At 41.3% G+C, this 24,789-nt stretch overlaps 1 protein-coding gene across 4 annotated transcripts; it reads left to right on the top strand.

Moving 5' to 3' along the window:
* Positions 1-1,767: 1,767 nt before the first annotated feature.
* wiza (WIZ zinc finger a) lies at positions 1,768-9,188 on the top strand. Of its 4 annotated transcripts, none has more exons than XM_067584075.1 (9): positions 1,768-1,912; positions 2,518-2,590; positions 2,906-3,391; positions 3,484-4,248; positions 4,418-4,768; positions 6,839-7,053; positions 7,230-7,416; positions 7,512-7,671; positions 8,306-9,188. In XM_067584075.1, exons 2-9 carry the CDS (start codon positions 2,578-2,580, stop codon positions 8,460-8,462), a joined length of 2,334 nt encoding a protein of 777 aa, XP_067440176.1. In that variant the 5' UTR covers positions 1,768-1,912; positions 2,518-2,577; the 3' UTR covers positions 8,463-9,188. The 4 variants fall into 4 exon arrangements, with proteins under 4 accessions (XP_067440176.1, XP_067440175.1, XP_067440174.1 ...); XM_067584074.1 differs by having other exon boundaries at positions 1,836-1,970; XM_067584072.1 differs by having other exon boundaries at positions 1,910-1,970; positions 2,564-2,590.
* Positions 9,189-24,789: the final 15,601 nt, after the last annotated feature.

Here is a 24,789-nt window from a genome sequence, read left to right as displayed (position 1 = left end):
TCCCCTTTTGAAGTATTTTCATGTTATAGGTGGCACTAAATTTTCCATTTACTGAATGAGAGCAGAGGAGAAAAAATATAGAGTCAAACAACATGAAAAACCCAACTGAAGTACCTCCAAACTGTTCATCAAACTCTGGGCTGAACTCAGCTGCTTCAGTGAGGACAGCTATATAGATTTCTTTAATCAGAGTGACAAATGCAAATATATATTTTTTTTAAGTTTCAAAAAACCTCATGTATTAAAACCATAGACTGTATAAAAATAGATTAAAACATAACTGAACATAACCATGTGGGATTCTTCTTGTGATTATAACCTCCTTCTGTACTTCATTAATTATTGTATAGTGTAGTTTTCCTTACTTGTAAGGTCACTGGTCAAAACATGTTTATAACACTTGACAACAAGACACACAGAAAAACAAATATAACAGTACAATACTTTATACTTTGGAATTTATAAGATTTATAAGACTTTTCTGCATATACAGTAGGTTCCCCTACATGTTCAAACCTTTTAAGCATGAACATAACTATCAAACTTCAGTGTATGTTCAGCATTTGATTTTGTCTATACACTGGTAGAAATGGCAGGCAGAAGTGATGGTGGATCTGGGCCAGCAGGTGAATCACTATTTGGACCACAGATGTTGCAGACTGCGATGTTCTGCTAACAGAAGAAAAGACATAATCAATAAAGATCAATGGAAATAACTCTCTTTAGTATTGAATTAACACTAGTCATGTTATATTGGTTTCAATAGACTAAATTAATTTAGGTCTACAGATTACAACAGCTGTCTGCCTACCATCTCAATGTTCCCTGTTTTTTTTCACCACTTCCTGTAGTGACTCAGTTCATGTCTACCAGTGTTTGCTCTTCAGTACCTTCTTTATTTTATATAATGAGTGCACTTTCAATAGGTTTAAAAAATACTTACATTTAAAATAAGGAGCAGTTGCACTTGCTTTAAAAGAAACAATCAATATGTTCGTCTTGACCAAAATGGACAATTGCATGTTAAACCTCTGATTAGTTATTATCATTTATTTAAAGGAAATACTCCATCCTAAAATGTGTTATAGTATGGTAATAAAACTAGAATGTGTTAACATTTTATGAGAGTTAGCACAAATGAAATGGTGACATGAAACATATATCTTTATTAGGTGACTAAAGTGAAGGTTATTAGGTTGAATTAAAAGATTAAAACTAAAAGTGTTTGTTCACTTAATAGCAACATTAAATTACTTACTTTTCAGTGGGACAATAGTTACTAGTTACTTAAAAATAAAGAACTATACCTAATATTTAGCGGAACAATGAAACCTTTCTTTGTGGATGGTCACTAGGGGGCACTTTTGGTCACCGCAAGAGAGGAGGGGGGGAGAGCTTTAGTCTACACTCCAGAGCAGTGGTTGGCGGTCATGCACCCGAAAGCTGTTTACCAACCGCGAATAAAACTAGAAGAAGAAGAAGAAGAAGAAGAAGAAGAAGAAGAAGAAGAAGAAGAAGAAGAAGAAGAAGAAGAAGAAGAAGAAGAAGAAGAAGAAGAAGAAGAAGAAGAAGAAGAAGAAGAAGAAGAAGAAGAAGAGAGGGCAAACTCTCGCGAGGTTGGGGTTAGGTTAAGGTAAAGGATAGTGTTCAAATCTCGCGTGAGTTTCCTAAATCATCCCAATTTTTTTTCCAGGATGGCAAAGTCAAGACCCGCCCTACTCTGCCTCTGATTGGCTAGTACTCGTTGCCTTCGTTGGTTGGGTTGGTTAGGTTTAAGAATGAGGAGTGAGATTGGTTAAGGTTAGAGTAAGAATATCAGGGTAATCCAATCAGAGGCAGAGTAGGGCGGGTCATGACTTCGCCATCCTGGGAAAAAAATTATCGCCAACCGGTATGTTGCCTGCTACTTCCGGTAAGCTTGTCAGCGTGTGTGAAACTGATGTACTGGGGCTGTCTGTCAAGGCTTTTCGGTAAATTAACATTTATTTATAAGTGGTAATTGTAATTTGGTTTCCAATCGAGGGCGCAGGCTGTGTAGCTAGTTGAGCTATTCCGCTAAAATAAAAAATTATTAGGGCTACACTGCAGCTAACGTTAGCATGCTTCCATAGCAAAACAAAGGCTGCAACAGAAGTGAGCTTTTAAATCTTCAGTCACTTCCAATTTTATATGGTAGTCTGTTGAGTTTTGCTCTTAGAGATACTTTGTTAAAATGCGAGCTGTAAAATTAGAAATAGTAATTAAGTTTCTCTAACAGTGGATAACGTTATTCTCAACATGCTGTTTTTTGTCGCGAGGTTACAATCGTGTCACGTTATTTTAAGTTTGCCTGTCTGCAACAGGTTTAGTTTTTTATTAACTTTAGAAGCTAAAACAACAACAACAAAAATCCATGCTGATCTGTAAATTGTTGTGAATATTAGTAACAGTATCCCCACTCAGCTTTGGACCAGATTGATATCAGTCACTTTAAAAAAATGTTATTATTATATCATTCTCTGTCACTCGGGCACAAAGGGTCTGGGGAAAGTCAACCTTCTCATCCCTCAAAATTAACCCACAGCATTATCAGCAGCCATGGATTCACAAGGTAAGAGAGACGCTTATGAGTTACCGGTAATTACACATAGTTTCTGATAATTATGCATTTATACTGACTTCAGGTATCAGAATTGGTAATCTAGAGAGAAAATGTCAGATTAGTGCATCCACAGTGACTTATGTTCATTGCTACTTATATTGTTATTGATCTTGACATAAGTAGTGGTTGTCAAGTCTGGAAGTAAATGGCAAGATCTTATATGTAAAATGAGTGAGTGTTAGCTCTTTTTCTTGACTAGAGACATTGACTTAAGTTCTCCTGCTCCATTTGTGATGACAAACTCCCTCCTGAACTGCCCCACAGCGACCCCAATGCCAGTTATATGTGAAGTCTGCGGAACATACTTTGAGACACGACGAGGGCTCTCCAGCCACGCCCGGCTCCATCTACGGCAGCTTGGTGTGACCTTGTCAGAAAGCAGCGGAGCTCCCATAGAGCTTCTATACCAGCTTATCCAGGAGAGAGACGGCTCCTTGCCCAACTTCAAAGCAGACTCCTCTGCACCCTTGACACCTACCAAAAAAACATCCCAGCAGGAGTCCAGGACTCCCTCAGTACCAGAAGACAAGAGCCCCTCCTACAAAGCAGGGAGTAGAGTCATGACTACCCCACAAAAGATGGATCATCAGGGATCTCCAGCCAGATCAAAAGAGTCCACAGCCTCTCTCCTCCCCTCATCTCCTCCTGCTCTTAAGCTGGCTGAAGGCAGCAGCTCATCCTCCTCAGAGCACCAAACTACAACCAAGCCACTGTGGGCGCCACTGGAAACTGACGCCCCTATTACTTTAGGTATGACACTCTTATTTGTGTGCACAAGACTTGACAGAATAGTTTCCTTCTGATGTGAGACCTTTTACTCATAACTTTCTTTATTCTTGCAGCTTCAGACAACAATGATGAGGTCCATGTTTGCCAGCTTTGCGGCTGCTGGTACGAGACACGCAAAGGCCTGTCCAGTCATGCTCGGTCCCATCTGCGGCAGATTGGAATCCCTGACAGTGAGATCAAGGGCAGCCCTATTGATGTTCTTTACCAGATCATGGAGGAGGAGGACCTCAAGCCTATCAGCACCGAGCAACAGGAGTCGCTCTCTTCAAACAGCCCCTCTACGCCCTCCTCCAAACGGTCCTCTGATCAGTCTTCTCCACCTGCGTCTCCTCCCAGCAAACGACCTAAATCCTCAGAAGAGTCCACCTGTATTCTTTGCGGGGAGGAGTTTGAAAACCGAAAAGGCCTGGCCTCCCACGCACGCTCTCACCTGCGTCAGATTGGGGTGGTGGACCTGCTGGGGAAAGGCTCTGCGATCGACACTGTCCAGGAGCTGGTCAGCAGTGGCATGTTAGAAGCCATGCACCCCCCCAAAACGAACAGTTCCATGAGTTCATCTCCAGCTCCAGGTCAACCCCGCTCCCCATTTCCCTCCACGTCCCTCTCCCCGAGCCCTGTAAAGTCTCCTCACACTCCAGTTAACCGGGCCCCAAAGGCTAAGAAAGGCTTTCGGCTAGCAGTAGACCCTCTTCATAGAAAGCCCAAGCCTGAACCTGTGGAGGTTGAGGTATCTACACCGAAGGAATCCAGCACCAGCAGCAGCTCTCCCACTCAGAAGTTGCCCTCTGCAATTGTTTCTTCAAAGTCTCTCAGTGCAGGTAAAGCAGGGTGCCATTCATCTAAATTAAGTTGTTGGAAAAGGCTAGTTGTTTAGTTACCTTACTGTTATTTTTTTCCATGTATTCATTCATTTGTTTTTATATGTACTCAAAAGTTTGGATGTATCCTCTAAATTTCACCTCCACCATGTGTCACCGTCTTCCACAGATGTACAATCCCCACCAACAGTCCTTTGCGATTTCTGTGGCCAGTTGTTTGAGACCCGCAAAGCCCTGTCATGCCATGCCCGCGCCCATCTGCGCCAGCTTGGCCTCACCTGGTCGATCAAGACTTCGCCGATTGACGTCCTCAAAGAGGTCATGATGCATGGGGAAGAGGGCAGGAAAGAGTCTGCACCAAGTGGGGCTTCGGGCAAAGCCACGTGGACCCCTCAAGGCTCCAAAAGGTCCCTGGACAGCCTCCATTCAGGGGAGCCAACCTCCAACACCAGCACCTCACCTCTCGATTATTCAATGAAAGAGAAATCCTCGTCTGGCAAGAGGGGGGCCTCACACACAGGTAAGACAGTGACATTGCTGTAAAGTATTAATTAGGCTATTTGTGTCAGTTTCAAAAGACTGATGCATGTTGCATTTTGAGCAAGCAAGCGTTTGACTTTCCTTAACTGGAAAACAAATCCTTCTAGCCATCACTTAGAGTACTTGAATCTAGAGGTAGATTCAATTGTAGTTTTGTTGGATGTTAGATAAGATGAAATCACCAACCACTAACTGAGGTGGAAGTAGATAGATAGATACAGTGCTGCTTGAAAGTTTGTGAACTCTTTAGAATTTCCTCAATTTCTGCATAAATATTACCTAAAACATGATCAAATTTTCATGCCATTCCTAAAACTAGATAAAAAGGCATCAATTAAACAAATGAGAATCTTACACTTGCTCATTTATTTATTGAGGAAAATGATCTAATGTTACACATTTGTGTGTGGCAAAAGTTTGTGAACCTCTAGGATTATCAATTCATTTGAAGGGAAAATTAGAGTTGGGTGTTTCAGTCAATGGGATGACAATCAAGTATGAGTCTGGGAGGCCCAGCCTCATTTAAAGAAGAGAAATCTGGGTCTTCACTATGAAAGTCTGAGCTTCATAACACAGGTTTGTGGAAGTTCATCATGGCTCAAACAAAGGAGATTTCTGAGGACCTTAGAAGAAGAGTTGTTGATGCTCACAAGGCTGGAAAGGGTTACAAAACCTTTTTCTAAAGAGTTTGGACTCCACTAGACGACTGTCAGGCAGATTGTGTACAAATAGAAGACATTGAACACCATTGTTACCCCCCCCCCCAGGAGTGGTTGAACAACAAAAATCACACCAAGAGCAGGCATGTAATAGTCTAGGTGGTCACAAGGGACCCCAGGGTAACTTCTAGGAAACTAAAGGCCTCTCTTGCAGTGGCTAATGTCAATGTTCATGAGTCCACCATCAGGAGAACATTGAGCATCAATGGTGTGCATGGCAGAGTTGCAAGGAGAAAGCCACTTTTCTCCAAAAAGAACATTGCTGCTTGTCAACGGTTTGCTCAAGACCACGTGGATAAGCCAGAAAGCTATTGGAAAAATGTTCTGTGGACGGATGAGACCAAAATTCAACTTTCTGGGTTGAATGAGAAAAGCAAACGGAAATGCAGAAATGCATTCCAGCATAAGACCCTTATCCCATCTGTGAAACATGGTGGTGGCAATATCATGGTTTGGGTCTGCTTTGCTGCCTCTGGTCCAGGACGGCTTGAATCATGGTTTGAACTATGAATTTTGAGTTTTAGCAGCAAATTCTACAGGAAAATGTCAAGATATCCATCTGTGAACTAAAGTGCAACAGAAAGTGGGTCATGCAGTAAGACAACAACCCTAAAAGTTGTTCCACCAAAAAATGGTTAGAGCAGAAGAAAGGTAATGTTTTGGAATGGCCGAGTCAAAGTCCTGACCTTAATCAGGATGTAGTTCATGCAGGAAACCCACTAATGTCCCTGAGTTGATACTGTTCTGTAAGGAGGAATGGGCTAAAATTCCTCCAAGCTGATGTGCAAGGCTGATAAGCAGTTATTGCTGCGAAAGGGCGTCACACCAGTTACTGAAAGCAAGGATTCACATCCTTTTGCCTCACACAGATATGTAAGATTGGATCAATTTTCCTTAATAAATAAATTAATAAGTCTAATCATTTGTTTAATTGGGTTCTCTTTATCTAGTTTTAGGACTTGTGTAAAAATCTGATCATATTTTAAGTAATATTTATGCAGAAGTAGAAAAAATCCTAAAGGGTTCACAAACTTTCAAGCAGAACTGTAGATTGATTGATTGATTGATTGATTTTATTGATTCCCAAAGGGATAATAGTCACCACATGCCAACACATATGACAAGAGGAAAAACAAAGACAATCAAAGCCAGGATAAAACAGCTAAAACAGTCTGAAAGACAGCAGTGTTGGTGGTGGATTAGGCATGTCCAGCGGATGGTAATATACCACATGTCATTTGGAACTCACTGAACTGATCATATGTCTAATCTGTTATTGTTCATGTATATACCAGTATTTGTGTAAACATTTCTCACCTTCTTTTTGTCAGATGCATCCTGTGAGCTTTGTGGGTTTGACTTTGAGAACCGCAAGGCTCTGGCCAGTCACGCACGGGCCCACCTCCGACAGCTGGGTGTGGTCGAATGGAAGGCAGATGGGGCGAGTTCGCCAATCGAGCTCCTCAGTGAGATGATCCGCAGGGACCCAGTCAAGGTTGCCGCAATAACCCGACGCTATCGCATGGGAGACCTGTACATCAAAAAGGTAGGCTGTGCTCTGTTGGCGAGACTGACTTCTAGTAAACCAGTCTTGTGTTTGTACCCTCCTTTTTTACATTCAGCTCTTAAAAATACTTCCTATTCCGATTTAGATACACATGAACCATTTATTAAGTAAAGTAAATCCAAATCCATTTAACATTCATTTTCTTTCTGTCCCAGAGACATGCTGCGTCGCCCTCTCTGTCTACAGACTCTGAATCTGTGCCTGGCAGCAGTCTGAAACCTTCAGGGCACCATCCAGAGCACAAGGGGGGCAGAGAGGACACTGCTGGCTCATCCAGACAATTACAAGACCATAAACGGACCATGGCAGCTCATGGCAACCCTGGTGTGCGCTCCCCAAAGGGTGAGAGACGAAGAAACAGAAAGATAGCTGGATACAGATGGATAAATGTAGCTCTTTCTTCAGGTTACCATAATACCTCTCCTCTGTGCTTTCAGGGGTCTATCTGACCAAACATGCAGTGCCTAAAGGGGAAGAAAATCAGGACACCAATTCCCAGCAACCACCACGGTCCGGCAGCATCCCTGCTCTGCTGCCCAAGCCCCCGCTGACCCCTCTGGTTAAACTGGTGGGAAAAATGTACTCCCTCAAGTGCAGGTTAGTCTATGTTTTATGACTGTTAGTGTGTTTTTATAATAACCACTGGAGGTATTTCTCTTCTGCCACAAGGTCCATCTTCCGTGCACGTCTTCTTTTCTGATCACTCCCTTTTACACATTTCTTGAAACATCAAGGCTTATTTATTCTTTCATTGTAGTCTTAAAATGCGGAAATCATGAAGAGAGAAGCTGCACATTCATAAATTTAATACCAGAAGTATCAGAGTTTTGAGTGTGCAGCTATTTATACCTCCACAGCAGAGACAGCTGTGGCCAGAGGCATTATGTTTTTGGGTTGTCCGTCCATCCGTCCCATTCTCGTGAACATGATATCTCAAGAACACCTTGAGGGAATTTCTTCAAATTTGGCACGAACGTCCACGTGGACTCAAGGATGAACTGATTAGATTTTGGTTTCTTCATGTTTTTCTTGTAAACCAGCACTTCACCAACACAAGTGTATAGTACCATAGTACCAAAGAAAAAGAATCCCGTTGCACATGTAATCATGAAATTCCTTTTTCCAATTGACACGTCCTCAAGAATAGAACCACATAACTTGTTGGTAGTTTTTACCTCACTTAATGCAGTTCAGATGACACTCCTCTCTCTCTCTCTGTTGTTCTGTTAAGGTTCTGTGAAGAAGTGTTTCATGGACCTCTGTCTGTTCAAGAGCAGTGGATCACACACCTGCAGAAACACATCCTGTCACTGGGCTACAAAGGCAAAGCCTCTCCTCCTGCTGCACCAGTGGCAGCTCCTGCTCTCGTCCATCCAGTCGCTGTCTAGCCCACAAATCCTTTCTGTAATTCTTGCAAAATCATGTCGGAGTCAAGAAGAAGTATCAGCTTTCTGTCTGTTTTGAGGTGACAAATTGTCAGAAAAGCGTGAACTTGATGTTCATTTCATGTCCTGGAGAGGGCGAACATGAGCCATGTGAGGGAAAGAGTAGTGTGAGGCCCTCTCAGGTAAAAGCCACTATGTTGATCTCAACACTGATGAACGGTTGTTGTGGAAAAACATCCTTCATTATAATGATCAGTGCTTTCCCCTTCACGCTCATACAGTACATTCCTTCCATTTGTACAGATGTTACATGTGTTTGAATGTGATTCAATGTTTGTCATTAACAAATGACATTTTCCTGCACTGATAGAATGGACAAAATGAATTTCGTTTTATTTTTGTCCTGCTGAGTAGTACAGTCGGCATTTCACTGTGACATGTTTCCTTTCAGGCCAAGTCTTATTTTATAAATTATATTTTAAGAGTTTTACTTTAAATTTGGAAGAATTACACACAGTTTGTATCCAATATAGGGCATCTTTTGTAGAAAAAAGTTACAGTTTTGTAATGTAATCGCAAATTCAAAGCTTCAAACACAGTGACTGTGTTTCTGTTATTAGAATATTCTTCAGATGTGACTGCTATCATGTACTGTTTTTTATATGTGGCCTTTTTACATTTCTTTTTTTAACACTTATGTAAATTAAAGCTTGTCTTATATATAAACCTGTATGAAATGGTTTTTTTTAATATAATTTATCATTTTTTATAATTTTCTCTAGCATGAGAACTCTGACTGGTCATGCTGCTACGCAGCCCCATACGCAGCAAGCTGCGATGCACTGTGTGTTCTGACACCTGTCGATCATAGCCAGCATTAACTTTTTCAGCAATTTGTGCCACAGTAGCTCTTCTGTGGGATTGGACCAGATGGGCTAGCCTTCGCTCCCCACGCACATCAGTGAGCCTTGGGTGCCCATGACCCTGTCACAGGTTCACTGGTTGTCCTTCCCTGGACCACTTTTGGTAGGTACTGACCACTGCATACCAGGAAGACCCCACGAGACCTGCCATTTTGGAGATGCTCTGACCCAGTCATCTAGCCATCACAATTTGGCCCTTGTGAAAATCTCTGATTCTTACGCTTGCCCATTTTTGATGCTTCCAACACATCAACTTTTAAGAACTGCTTGTTCACTTGTTGCCTAATATATTCCACCACTTGACAGGTGTCATTTTAACAAGATAATCAGTGTTACTCCACCTGTCAGTGGTTTTAATGCTGTGGCTCTGAGATGTGGTTTCTTGTTGTCCATTATTCCATTTTCACTTCTCATATAAAAACCTTGTCTTTGTTATGTCTCAGGCTCATTAAACATTTGAAGCTTTCACACCAGCAAGCAGGATGCAATTACTTCTTTTGGAAGAACGTGGGGGCAACACTGTTAAATGACTGTCAGGAATTTGCATTGTATCCGTTGGAGGTATTCACAAAATCTGTTACATGCAGATATTCATTTTCCAATGGTGCCAGTAATCTTTAAAAAATCACTTGTTTACACATTCTTAGAAACTTAGAGTTATTGCTTCCTCCTTCACATTGTGAATACAACACCTCCCCATTGTGTAAATAATCTCAGAGTGATAGATTAGATTTCAGTGACTCAGAGCATTGTCTTAAAAATGTGGAAATCATGGATGGGAGCTGCACATTCATAAATTTGATACAAGAAATTGGCAGCAAAGTTAAGCGTTCAGCTTCTCTTTTATGCATTTCATGTTGTTCCTGTAAACCAGCACAAGAGTGTGTTTCTGTTCTCTTCCATTTTCTAGACATGTTGTAAAGTGTGTATTTATGTCAGTGGGTGTCTGACTTAAGAGCTGCCATCCCTTGTGTCCATAATGTTCATAGTGTGACTTATGATGTGATTTTCTCTACTTTCCAGAGCTGGAGCCATCACTGCGTTGACAGGGAGCCATTAGTCTTTATTGCTCTGAATTGGACTGAGAATCACTTAGCCTTAGGGAAAGGGGAAAGGTTTAAATTGGTCATCTGTGCACCCTCCCATAAAGGATAAACTGACTTATCGTGTGCCTGCAAAAGGTCCAGACTCGAGAAATGGTGTTCTCAGATTCTTTCAATGTGATTTTCAGATTTAACATCCTTGCAATCACAATCGCACTATAGTGATGTAGAGAAAACACATCTCACAGGAGAGGCAGTGCAGGAGCAGAGAGGGTCATCTATTAAGGGTTTCCATCCTGTTTCTAATCTGTCTCACCATTGAGTGTATATGGTCTCTACTCTCCTCTGTCACTGTCTCCACTAGATATTCACCAATGCTCCCTAGAGACTCATTCTTTGCAATTTACTACCGGAGGCAGGATGGAAGCGCTTCTGTCTGCCTTCAGTCACTGATGGATAAATCTGATGTCTGCTCCTCTGCTGGTATGCCAACCCAAAGGCATTTACAGAGTGATCGAGAGATCTAACCTGACAGGATCTGACCAGGCTCATAGCATTCAACACCTGATGGTTCCAACACGGACACAATGGACTCCAAGCAACTCTTTCAAAGCTCTCATTGAAGTTAGAGCCCAAATTAGGACCGCATCTGTCTTCCAGGGCTGTGGGAACATCTGGCATAATAATTTTGGGTTTCTGACTGTGGTTCATGGGTTTCAAAACCGACGCGGATTTGCTGTATTATGGCTCCAGTTTGCAAGGAAGCTGGACAGTCTGCAGCAATTCTTCAATCTTTTTCTTGGAACTCTACACAAAACTGCAGGCTAATACTATTTATGTCCCCATTAATGATGATTTAATTAAGGTTACTTTCATGATTTCAGGGGAACTGATCAGTTAATGGATTTTAATTTTCAGTGGATTTTCTACATGGTTTAGATATTACCTTTAAGTTTACCAATTCACCTTAAAATGGCCTTATTTTTTCAATTAAGCAGGAAATATGGCTTTAATCTTTTTTGGTATATTCAAAAATTCTGCAGTTCTATGCAGATTTTGTTGTATGATAAGCCAAAATGTCAAAATGTGGAAAAGGTCTATCTGATGGATTTGGGAGCAAAAAAAATAAGAAGAGTGCTCTGCCGCATGGTCCAAGACAGAAAAGGTTTAGGAACTATTGTTTTGGCTCATTTTTTAGGTTTTCACTACCTGTATGTTTATTTTATTTTTTAATCTCAAAGCTCCGATCAACCCCATTTTCAGCAGCATCAAGCAGCTCTTCTCAGAGATCTACTGGACTGACTTTACACTACTTGCATGATATGCTGATTGCATCCTTTTTATGACCAGAAAAGAACAGGAGGAGAGAGCAGAGGAGATGAGGAGCGCAACAGACAGATGAGACACCAGTTGACCTACTGGAGAGATGAAGAAGACGAGGGTATCAGATAAGACACAGAGTTAATACAGCTTGTCACAGTTCAAACGGAGCCCCTGTCACACAATAAAAGCAGAATGACACCAGGGTTGGTCAATTTTCAAAACTGAACAAAGCATTGGCAACATACAATCTAGCAAATGACTGCTTCATCAACATCAAGGCTCTTCTTTTTATTTTTTCTTAAGATGCTGAAAATAAAAATAATTACCAAGTTGAATGAGAACTCAGATTGCACTCATTTTGTTTATTTTCACCTGACTGAAAGTGTCTCATATTCAGTTTATTCTGAAATAACTTGAAAATTGTGCAATTATTGAGTAATATTCTTGGCTTGGCTAAGTCCAGGTTTGGCTCGGCACATGAGATTTGTTGACAGTAAGAAAAATCACAAGCCATATCCTTAATATATAATAATCTTATAAAAATCTAAATTAAAAAAAAAGAGAGTATATAAAATGTACAGGAATACAGCCCAGCAACATACAACACCAGTCAAATCATATAAGATAGTTTTTATTGTCCCAGAGGGAAATTTGCCTTGGACACACAATGCTGCTGCTGTACAGTACCAAGTAATTCAACATTACTACACATCATACATATACTTCAGTACACTTTTTAGCCTCTAAGACAATGCAAACACTCATGAGAATAAATACAATCTCTGCATGAACCAGAGTTCTATAATTATAATAAGTTACCACTCATGGTATACAGCTGTCAAGAACAGATGAGTCCATCACCACCATTCAAAACAAGTGTAATCCTGCACTCTGACCACAGCGTGCCACGGTCCGCTTTGATCAGAATTTACCTACTTAAATGAAAGATGGCTGCAGTGTGTTTGCACAGTAACCAGATGGTTTGTGGTCCTCACACCAGCTGCAAGTCTTCTGTTATCTGGAAACACATGATAAGTCTTGGCTATTCGAATACATCCAGTCATCAAGTGTACTGACAGCAGTTTATCCAATCTGATGTAATGTCTTTTTTTTCTTTAAGTTCTTCCCTTGAAAGAAAGGTAGAGGTAGTTTATTTCTGTTGCTTTGTTATTTGTGAGGGAGAAAGGGAGGGGATAAAGAGGGAACAAGGGAGGGGATAAAGAGGGAACATGGCTTTCTCTCCCTCCTCCAGTTTGTCTATGACTCAGTGTCTGGAATTAGTCTCCTGCATCTCCAGTATGATTTATAGTACATTTTCGGGGCTTGGCACAGGATGGAGTTTTGTCACACAACTTGTGGCTTCGCAGTCATTCCTCAGAGAGGACAGATTCCCCAAGACTGTGTAACACTGGAGGCGTATCTTTACTTTTCCGTTTCTGTTATCTTGTTTTTAGTTTTGTAGTTTAATATTTCTCTTTCTACATAACTGCACTATGTCTCAAGGATATTGTTATTAATGAAACAAATAAGTGCCTCCTTGCATTTTTGCACCAGGAGTAAAGCCGTTAGTCCCTCTGACTCAGCATTTTACCGCGCTGTCATTTTCAGGCAGTGAGGTCATGATTAGGTCATCAACGTGATCTTGTTTGTTGCTCGTTTGTAGCATTCAGACTCAACTGACACTTTACACGAGACATGAGCGCTGAGCCTTTCCCAGAGGGCTGTGCTGCTGGTGTCATCATGCCAATGTTCCTGAGACTGCTCAAATGACCTTACATAACTCGTAGGTAACTACAGATCCTGGATTAGTCAAACAGAATCTGAAACCTATTTGCCACAAACAACTAATCACTAAGATGGTCTTTATTCCACTAATTTTCTGTGGAACAATTACATGACTTACTGCCAAGATCCTTTTTGGAATCCTAGCCCAGACTCATATTTGTGTGTCACAACTCAGTTATACAGGCAGTTAACAAGCAAAAGCTGCACAATGCTGGAGAGCAAAACAAGAGGCCAGCTCACCAACTGATTTAACAGATGCAGGAAAGACCAGATGTATGAAAGACAGGCTGCAACTCTTCCTCTGACCCACAGCACTGCATCTGCAAACATGACATATGTTGAGCATTACTATTTTCATACCTCATAGATAACACTGTTGATCCTTTTCGTTTAAGAAAGGAAATATTTTCTGTGTCTTTTGTCATTACATTATTATGTCCATAAATGCTTTGTTTTTGTCATAATGTCAGATGGAGTGTGTCTATTCCAAAAGTCACAAATTAGATGCAGAGCTTGTTTTCAGGGCTGGTATTAATTTTATAGAGACTGGTGTGTGATAACAGTATTTGAGATAATTATTCAGCCCTCAGACATGAAACTATGACCACTGTAGAAATTCAAAACAGACTGTTAGCTACAATTTTGAGCCATGTGTTCGTCTGGGTGGATCTAAAGTTAAGCTACATCTGGCCAGTGTGCATACAGGTGTGTTTGTATGTGTGTGTGTGTGTGTCTGTGTATGTTGTCTGTATTTGTGCCTGCAGGTTGTCCGAAGTTTAACCTGCAAAGTGATCTGTCCTTTCACATGACGGCTGTGTGTGTGTGTGTGTGGTGGAGAACATCAACGCAAATCACAGTCAGCTGCCGAGAAAGTGTTATGAGGATTATGCAACCTCAAACAGCTGTGTTACTTCTGGTGTGGCACTTCATACTGGTATAGGAAATAAATGTCTGTTTGGAGCTATCAGTCAGAGCTTTTCAGGGTGTGTCACTGAACACACTCGGAAAAATGTTCACATAGCTGGTTGTTAGATACTCAGGAAATAGTGGTATGAAAACATGCAGTGAACAGATATGAGATGCCAGAGGCCAGACAAAAACACCAAGTTTTATCAATCACTTTTTAATGATGCGGTTTCACTTGCTAATTGTATTTAGGTAGAATTATTCATTACACACTAATTTGACAGTAATGACAAGCAATTAACTCATGGAGCTAAACATGCCACTAAACATTAAATGTGCAATAACTGATGTTTTGGCCACTTAAGGAAGCAGCAAAAAAAAACCTGTGAACACAACACTGAGATATCAACGGAGAGCTTGTTAGTATGCTGTTGTATATTTACACACCCAGCAGATACAACGCTACATTAGCATTCATTTGGAGTTGTGTGTCTGTCCACAATTTTAAGTCCAATACCAACTCTTCTTTTAGCTCTGTTTTTAGTCTCCACTAACTCTTGAGGGAAATATCTGCTTCTTTAGCTGCTTAAAGTTCCACTATGTTCACTAGCTAGTCGCTAACTTAGTTAGCTAGCTGCTGACTGCATTTGAAATCTGTGCTGAGAGATGTGAGAGTGAATCAAAACAATGAACTTGGGGCCCTTGAAAACCAAAGAGAAAAAAAAAAGAGCCTAAAGGTGCTAGAACGGTCTGTAGAGCAGAGGAGAACTGTAGTTAGTTGTTAATTCTCTGTGGGTTCATCTTGGCGAGCAACCTTTTTCATATTATTCATGGTCATTTGACCCATTGTTACTATGAAAATATTGATTCTAGCCCTTTTAACAATGAAAGGAGACAAAGGAAACGGACTATTTCTATCTTAGCAGAATTTCCGTAATAAAATTAATATGGGACCAGGAGTTTCCCCCCGCCCTTTTACTGTAAAACAAATTCCTGCAACATTTCAGTAAATCCCCTCACATCATTCAACACCAAATCTCAGGGATCAGCCCATATCAAAAATACCCAGGGTCCTCAAAAGCAATGGTGTAAAAAACTCAGCAGGGAAGTAGACTGGAAGTGTTATGCCCCCCTTTGATTTCCTGTAAAGACTGAATCATACACATGAGTGCCAAATGAGAGCAAGTCAAGCTGAAGATGAAATAGTCCAGCAGTGTTTTTCCCTTTTCATGTGAGGAAAGACCTATGTGCTGCAGCAAGAAAAAACTCCATAAGTCAAAAGTGATATTTAGGATTTTGTGGCAACACAGTATGTCACATGTGATACAGTATGTAGGTCAGTTGGGGAAAATGTGATTTATTGCCTAGATCATAGGTCTTCAGGGGAGATGTGAAAAATCCTGTGTTCAGCCTTACTTCAGTGAGCGTAAGATATTTAGTTTTGGTCAAAAATCATATTTTTAACGGACATGTTGAGTTCACCCATTAAAATCAACTACATGTTAATGTATCAACTCCAAACATCATTAAATCATATTTTGATTCTTACTGCTCTGCTGAAACTCGGATGTTTTCCAACTTTAAGATTACATATAATTTCTTAAACTTCTGAAAATCTGAACACTCAAAACTATTCAACCCTGAGAATAGGTATTGAAATCCTGCAGGTCCTAATGTCTAAGAGCAACTATTCTCATTAGTAATTGGGGAAATTAGCACATACATGATTAATGATTGTATTGACTGTCCACTTTTCTCTGGGAGCAAATATTGTCTGAATATTTTTTATGTAACTGGAATCTTTTAGGAATTTTCTTTTTCAAAATGAAGGAGGAGTAGTTAGAGGTAAGAAAATAAGAGAGGAAGATAGGACTGTAATTTTCATTATCTTGCCACATAATACTTCTAATAACACTAGATGCTATTTGGCAATGCCAAAATAGACTATTCTCATCACTAGCCCATTTTAATCAATGCATATTTCTTTCAGTGAGTGGTTTTGGTTCCACGGATAAATTGGCTCAAAAGTGCAACTCAGGCTTTTTTTTTTTTTTTCTCTACAACTGCGTTTGATTTGTATTGACTGTAGTCCAATAACTGTTAACTGCAGGGAGGAATTTAACAAACAAAATCAATCACACCGCCCATTTTCATTTAAGAGGAAACAATGTAAGCAGTTGCTGTTGTTGTTAGTTATTTCTCCGTAGCATTTGTGCACACAGCAGTTCAGACTATGGTTGTCTTATTTCACTCACTGTGGAGGATAAAACAGGGGAGCTACAGGATATCAAAACAGAATTTCTTAAATTAGCTGCCATTGCCTAAACAACCCATGGTTGCTCTTTTGCTTTGAGTTTAACTTTGTGCACAAGGCACATGAAGGTGCCACTGAAATTATCTAGCCTACAGAATATTTCCTATCTACTGAACTGGTCATGGTTGATGTTGACATTTTTATACATTTTAGTGTGCAAATGTGAGAGAACATTCTGTGGCATTAAATTGGAGGCCTGGGACAGAGCCAGGCAAGGCTGCCAGTCCATCACAGCACTAACACAGATGGACAGGGTACCAAATTGCTGCTTTCAGGAAACAGGTGCTCGGCGAAAAACATTTGAATACCAAAGTAGGGTGAAAGTAGGAACTCTTTTGAATATTGCATCTTGGTAGTTTCTGTATTGCATATAGGAACTCCAGTCCATCTGACCTGAGGACTGAGTTTATGCCCTGGTGTGAACTTGACCATACAAACAGATGTGTTGCCAAAAAATTTGGGCCCCCTGTCAGAAGGTCCCAGCAGCTTTGACACAATAAATATCTTCTATATAATCCCTGGTATTTTCCAGGCTCCATGTCCAGCCCTGAATCATAGACCCCCGAAACATTCCCCCCTCCACATGGTGTGAATTGACCCAAGGAGAATACTACATTTCAGATGAATGAGCTGGGAGATCTTTGAATTTCAAAGCAAATAATCGAAAACTCTGAAACTCCATCCACCGCCGAGTGTTCAGGAGAAAACCTTTCCTCCCCTCCCAACAGTGTATAACCTTACATGAACCATTTTTAACTTGGTAAGATCCTGTGACAGGACACTGTAGCTCTGCTCATTACAGAGGAGCACCTCAGCCAAACACAGTGCTCCAAACCAGTGTGGCTCCTGTAATGTGGGAAACAGTGGGCAAGCATGAATAAGCCATGCAAGATGGATTTTTCACTTCCATTTTCAAAAAGTGTCTATTTAGCTAGAGTTAAAGGATGTGTCTGATTATTATGGAATACATGAGCTGCTACGGATGTATATTGTATGCATTTAATCACTGTGTACAGGAGCAAAAGTAGTGAAATACTTTGAGAATTTATATTAAGACAGAAACGCTGACAGCACTGTTAATGAGTCATACTACAGGCTTTTTTCATAGCAGACATTTTCACTTGTTATAGCAGGAGAAGCACAGTTGTTACTAATGACATTAATGATGGCTCTGCTTTATTTGAGTGTCCCAGTAAGTCATGACAGTGTGACAGTGAGCCAGCATGCACAATACCAGGGTCCTGAAACTGACGCAACTAATTATCATTAAGTCATTAACATCATTAAGTTTATCATTTAAACCTGTGCTTTTCCCACTGTAACATGTGTCTGCTGAAAAAAAAAGCCTGTATAGATACATACAGGCTGTTTGAACAGAAATGTCGAAGCTCTACACACTCACACAAGTGTTTTCAGTTAACCTGACTGAGTGGTTCTCTGCTCAGGTTGAAGTTAGGTCAAGATATAGAGGGAATTATGTAACCAATATCAACCTACCAACATAAACAATAATTGTGTAATGATAATAATATACAAAAAGATCATATACTTTATTTATAAAGCACTTTTCATTTAAAACACCGTTACAAAGTGCTTTACAATAAAAAGAGGACAAATAAAAGCACAAAAGATTAAATCTAAATAAAACACCATAAAATAGTAAATAATGCACTGAAAAGCATTTTTTAAAAATTGATTTCAAAGAAAAGTGTAAGTTGTCCTGCGTTAATAGGTGCAACTAGAGAGAGAGATCGCAATCAAGCTTGAGCTGAAACGAGGTCCAATCAAGCAAGTGAACACACCTATGTGGTCCTTTGACTATCAGTGCAACCAGGCTCTCTTTACCCCTTTTAGTAGAAAGCTGAGAAAGTAAAATATGCCAAACCTGCAAGTAACACAAATAAATAAATAAAGTCATCAATTAAATGCAGCAAGTTTGTTTATCCATATGTTTTTCATGCTTGGCAGGGCCTATTCATGAGTATTTATATCTGGGTTGACATACAATATGATGTCCTATTTATACTATGAACTCTACAGTGGTCGCTGTGCTGCCTGTAACTGATGCTGAGCTTTTTCACTCCGCAGAGCCAGGGCACTAACTCAACAAAGCAGGTCAATTCCGGGAAAGTCAGACAGTACAGTGCAGTTGGGAGTTTGTGACTGTTTGAACCATGATGGTTTTGCCTCTTTCACTGATCAACACCTCTGTTATATGGGATGGAGCAGGGCTGGAAGGGCTGGCCAGGAAGGAGAACCGAGGCAACGGATGGCTTGGACACTGGAGATGAGCAGGGCAGGGGAGCTCAGGCAGATGCCCTGAGGACAGAACCTGGGCAGAGCAAGGATCCTCAGATGGATGACCCAGGGGCTGGAACCCATGACTGGAAGACAGGGCAGATAAATGGTGTTGCTCTGGGGGCAACCAGGAGGCAGGACATATGGGCAGAGCTGTTCCAGAGGGTGACCAGAAGGCAGGGTAGATGGGTGTAGATAACCAGACGTGCAGAGCCACTCTGCAGGATAACTTGGAGGCCAGTGACATAGGCGGAACTGCTTTGCACCCCTGAGATGTAGGTGGGACCGCTATGGAGGTCCACCAGAAGGCAGGACAAATGAGCAAGACTGCTTTGGAGGTCGACCACACACCAGGACAGATTGACAGAGTTCCTCTCAACCAGATGGCTAAGAGTCAGGGCAGGGTGCAGGACAGGTAGACTGTTGGAGTACAGAGTAGGAGGCTGCAGCTGGAGGTCTGGTTAAGTGTCGACAAAGATGGCCGACTGATGGTCTAGGAGCTCTGGTTGTGGATCGCAGGAGACAGCCAACTGGAGGTCTGGCAGGATGTTGGCGGAGATGGCTGACAGCTGAGGAACAGGCTGCTGAGAAGGCTGTATTAGCTGGGAGACAGGCAGGTGAGCCGGTGGAGCCCGGGAAACAGGAGGCTGCTGAAGCACAGCTACAGGAGGCTGTTGCAGCACAGGAACAGAGGACCTCTGCAGCACATGAACAGGGAACTGCTGCAGAAAGGTATCTGGTGACAGCTGCAGCTCAGGCTCAGTGGATTGCTGCAGCACATGAACAGGAGACAGCTGCAGCTCAGGCTTAGCAGATTGCTGCAGCACAGGGGCAGGAGACAGCTGCAGCACAGGGACAGTAGATCGCTTCATGGGTATTATGCCTCCTTTTGGAGACTCCACGGTACCCTGTGAAAATGGCAAGATGACCACTGGACATCAAGGTGGCTCCTAAGTTGTTCCATATTCAGCTCCTGGGCTTTCGGGCATGCAGGATCAGGACAGGCAGATAGTGGGCTCACAAACCCGAGTCTAATTGACTGGAGGGCAGGGCAGTCTGAGATGTAGACTGGAGTAGGATGAGATGTAGGCTGGAGGCTATCATGCTGGTGGCTAGCATGCTGCAGGTTAGCTGACTAACTGCTTGGCTGTTCCAGGGAGGAGCTGGGAAACTCTGGGGAAACACAGGAGGCTGGAATGGTGGACCTGGGATGAACAGGCCCAAAAGTGACTTTCCACCTGGAGGTAGCCATCCTCAGGGCCATCTCAGGATCCTTCTTACAGATGGCAGTGAGAAGTCTAAAGAATTCTGGCTCTGTCTCAAAAAGAATGTCTCTCAGCACACCAAGAGCCTACCAAGTACTTGGCAGGCTGAGCAGCTGAATCCTGGGTTCATGTCTTTGGCCAGATCGTACTGTTATGTGAGGACAGACCCAAGTGCAGACATGCAAGGGTGAGGAGACTGGGATATGGTATATACAAGGCATTTATTCTTAAAGGCTGGGGAAAGGGGATGCGGGCCTGGGGAAGCTTGGGCTGGTAGCTGAGCAACTGGGGCTGGGGCTTGAGCAGGTAGCTGGGAAACTGGGGCTTGGGCTTGGGCAGCACACACACAGAGACAAATGATTGTTACAACTTCAGTATGGTTCATTTGAGAGTCAGCAGAGTATATACAGCGGAAACATTCAGCTAGATATTCAGCAAGGTCCAGACTCGGTAGATGAATAATGAGAGTCAGACAGTGAACAAGTGGGCCTTGAAATACACAAATTCAGGATATTTTGGGGTAAAGGCCCAGTCTGAAATTTAATTAGGGTCTGAATGTTTCCTTGTAAAATAAACATCTTATTATATCTTGTAAATATTCAAAATACAACATATTCCCTAATTCATTTGGGAATATGAGACTGTATTCCATATTCTTTACATAGCCATATCACCAGGGGACTATGATCCAATACACACATTGAATAAGTACATTGAACAAATCAATGATCGGATGTGCCAGAATTTTCTTCAATTAAAGGAAACAAAACTAAACTAATTGTTTTTGGAGCCAAGGCCAGCTTCAGTTGATAATGATAAAAACCACAAATTTAGACAGAAATCCTGGTGCAGTCATGGACTCAGACCTGCATTTCAACAGCCACAGTAAGACAACAAAGTCAGCTTACTATCACCTGAAGAATATATCAAGAATTAAAGGGCTTATGTCCCAGCAGGATTTGGAAAAACTTGTCTATGTATTTATCTTAGCGGTATCTTCACAAGTCTCCCTAAAAAATCGATCAGACAGCTGCAGCTAATTCAGAACGCTGCTGCTCGAGTCCTCATTAAGACTAAGAAAATGGATCATATCACTCCAGTTCTCAGATCTTTACTCCGGCTTCCTGTCTGTCAATGAATTGATTTTAAAATACTATTGTTGGTTTATAAAGCACTGAATGGTTTAAGGCCAAAATACATTTCGGAGACAGGTCTGCTTTCTGTTCCCAGAGTCAAAACTAAACATGGAGAGACAGCGTTCAGTTTTTATGCTCCACATATCTGGAACAAACTCCCAGAAAACTGCAGGTCTGCTGCAACTCTCATTTCTTTTAAATTAAGGCTGAAGACTTTCTTTTAGCTGCTGCCTTTTATTAACCCAAATTTGAGGCTTTTGACTAATATCTTAGACCGCACTGTAACTTTTATTCCTGTTTTATCTGTCTTATTCTATTATACATTATTTTTGTGTCTAGTTTAACACTTTTTACCTGTATTTAAATGTCTTTTTATATTGCCTTGTATTGCTTTTACACTCTGTCTTGATGCCTTTTATGTTCTATGTAAAGAACTTTGAATTGCCATGTTGTTGAAATGTGCTATACAAATAAACTAATAATCTTATATACTAATAACACATGCAGCACTATTTATAATATATCAGATAACAGTCATCTTATGCAGAAGTGAGCATTATCTTTCCCTTCCCTGAATAATAAAAGGTTTGTTTGACATTTTTGTATGTCTCACATCATTTGCTGAGCAGAGAAGGGAAAGTATACATTTGGAGTTCGTACATAACGGTCAATGTGACTCTTCATTGTGTCACATAAACACATGACTCCTCCATGGTGTGGTGATGCTCAGCAGGCCAGCACGAGCTCCAAATATGGAACCAAAAATATTGGGGAGCGACCAAAATGTCTAAAAGCTCGATGTATGATTTTATTTCTGTGGTGTTTATACTGATGCCTCGTTCAGCAGGCTAATGTAGCTGCGTGCCTCGTCTTGATCCGGCTGGGGGAACAAACTGAGTTTGGCTCCTGAACAGCAGTTGACTCATGTTGTTTCATAACGGATTGTTCACTCCTCTTCGATTTTCCTCACCATGTTCCACCCCTGCTCTCTGTGGAGGTTTACCTCAGTTCCTTCAAAAATAAAAGAGTGATAAAGTGGGAAAACATGTTAAAGCACCCTGGGGAGTTGCTTTTCACTTAAATTTATGAATAAACTTTTGTTGATTTTTTTTTCCATTAAGCTGACTGTATTTCTCATTACATGGGCAAACAAACCAATTGTGTGCCATCGATAATCCACATGTAAGAATAGACCAGCACAGAGCCACTCTAATTCATATCATAGATAACTCACTGCCATGGACTACAAGACAAATCCTTTTTTAAGCCCGCTGAGGTAGCAGACAGACACTAATGACCTTTTTGTGATGTATCTTGTTTACTTCCTGACGTCAGAGCTATATTGGCAGACCTGTTGGTGAAGGGTAATTTACAACGTGCTTTGGTGGCGTCTGGTGAAAAACGGATCAATCTTATTGGATTCAAGGCAGGACTTTGTATTAACTGTGTAAAAGGGAGAGGAAACATAAGAGATTCAAGTCGATTCACCATACCTTGACTGTACTCACAAACAAACAAGGTAGGTTAGCAGGTTCAATCAGTCTCATTTGCTGTCAGTGTCACCATCTGCCAAACACACACACACTCTTCTATAACTTCTTGTATAATGCAGTTTTAGCTGCTACCCTTCAAATCTCTCAAGAGCTGTTTTTAGACACTCTTGGAAGTATGCCAGCAGACTCCACCCACTCCCTTTGTGACTAGATGACAACACTCCAGTAATCTGTGTCCTCTCCACTCACAGTGTGCAGGAGGTCAGTCAACATATTGGCGCCGGGGGATTTTCATACCATATTCTTGACCTGGAAACATTTAACCAATCTTTTTATGGCCTGCATATAGACAGTCTTCTTAGTGTATTCTAAATTTCCCTGTGAAATTTCCCACAAATTAATTCAGTGACTGCTTGAGGACATAATACATCTCCCAAAGACTAAATATATGGATGTGACTAGTTCCAGCAAGAATACACAGAAAAACAGGGAAAACGAGATTTTCGATCGTGATACTGCAGATCTCATGTGAATAGTTGAGAAACAGAATAGAATGTCCAGCCAATACGTTGGAAAAACCCGCCAAAATGCTCCACTAACATCCATGAAACGTCTTCAGCCTCAAACCAACTGGATCTACCCTCCACGTTGTTTCTTGATTTTCATCATTCCTGCTCCTCTCTCTGTCTCTTTCTTCCCTCTGGGGTCTGTGATTCAGTGGTTCAAGCATTTCAGAAGGCCATGGAGAGCGAAGGTCCAGACTGAAAACTTCAGTGCGGTTGAGAAATACACTGCAGTGCTGCTGCCTCGGGTGAGATATATTCCTGCTGTGATTACACTGGACTGAAATTTCCCAGTAAGAAGGAACAAGGGAGAAGGACAGTACATTCCATCCCTGTTGCACCTGCTGCAACTTTCATGTCTGTTCAGAAGGGATTTGAAATCTGAATTGCATAATGAGGACATTAATGCTGAAGGACACATCTGTTTTGGTATTTAACATATAGTTCAGCCTCCAAGATTGTCAACACAGTTACATAAATTGGAAAGTAATGGATGGGATTGAAATTATTGCATCTGATAGACTCATTATATATTGGTTTTTAAAGGGCTGCTGCAATATCTTGGATATCCAGTACCTGCTGGATAGAAACCAACTTAATTTCCTGATTTGTTGTAATTGTAAGAGTCCAACAGTTGGTTCATTCATCTCCTAATATTAGCTTCATTTAGATTCCAGATTGTTTAATAAAACCAGCGAGGCACAAGATCATACAAAAGTAGCCAATATTAGTCGCATAGGTCATTTCCTGTTGTGCAGGAGGGAGACTGAGTAGCTGATTACCAGGTGGGTGATTGGGGTGCCGATTTCTTTTATTTCATACTCCATGTTTCAAGTTAATGGACGTGTACAACATAAAGACTGAAAAGTGAGTCAGAGCAGCAAGACAGACCTAAGGAAAAAGACTTTGTCTGGCAGAGAAGTGCTGTAATGGGTACCTTGCAAGGCAGCTGGATTTGCGAGACCACGACATCATGAGATCACCTGAAAATCCACCTTGTCCCGCTTCAAGTTATGTGCTAGTGTCCGAACCACCGGTGGTTCGGACCAATCAGCATTGCGAATCCAGCTGCCTCGCAAGGTAAGACAGTGAGAGACAGTGATAGACAGATGGTTCATCCAATCATCTGCCAAGTATTTTTTGAAAGTGCCTGCCCTTTTCCAAACAGTTTCCATGGATGACTTCTCAGATGGTTTGTGTAAGAAACCATCTGGCGCGTCAGGTTACTGTAATGGTGTACAGATGCAAATTACACAGCTGAGTTCAAAAGCCTGCTCCAGT

Source organism: Thunnus thynnus, chromosome 3 (genome assembly GCF_963924715.1).
Source record: "Thunnus thynnus chromosome 3, fThuThy2.1, whole genome shotgun sequence".
NCBI lineage: Eukaryota > Metazoa > Chordata > Actinopteri > Scombriformes > Scombridae > Thunnus > Thunnus thynnus.
This window is presented reverse-complemented; position numbering and strand designations above follow the sequence as displayed.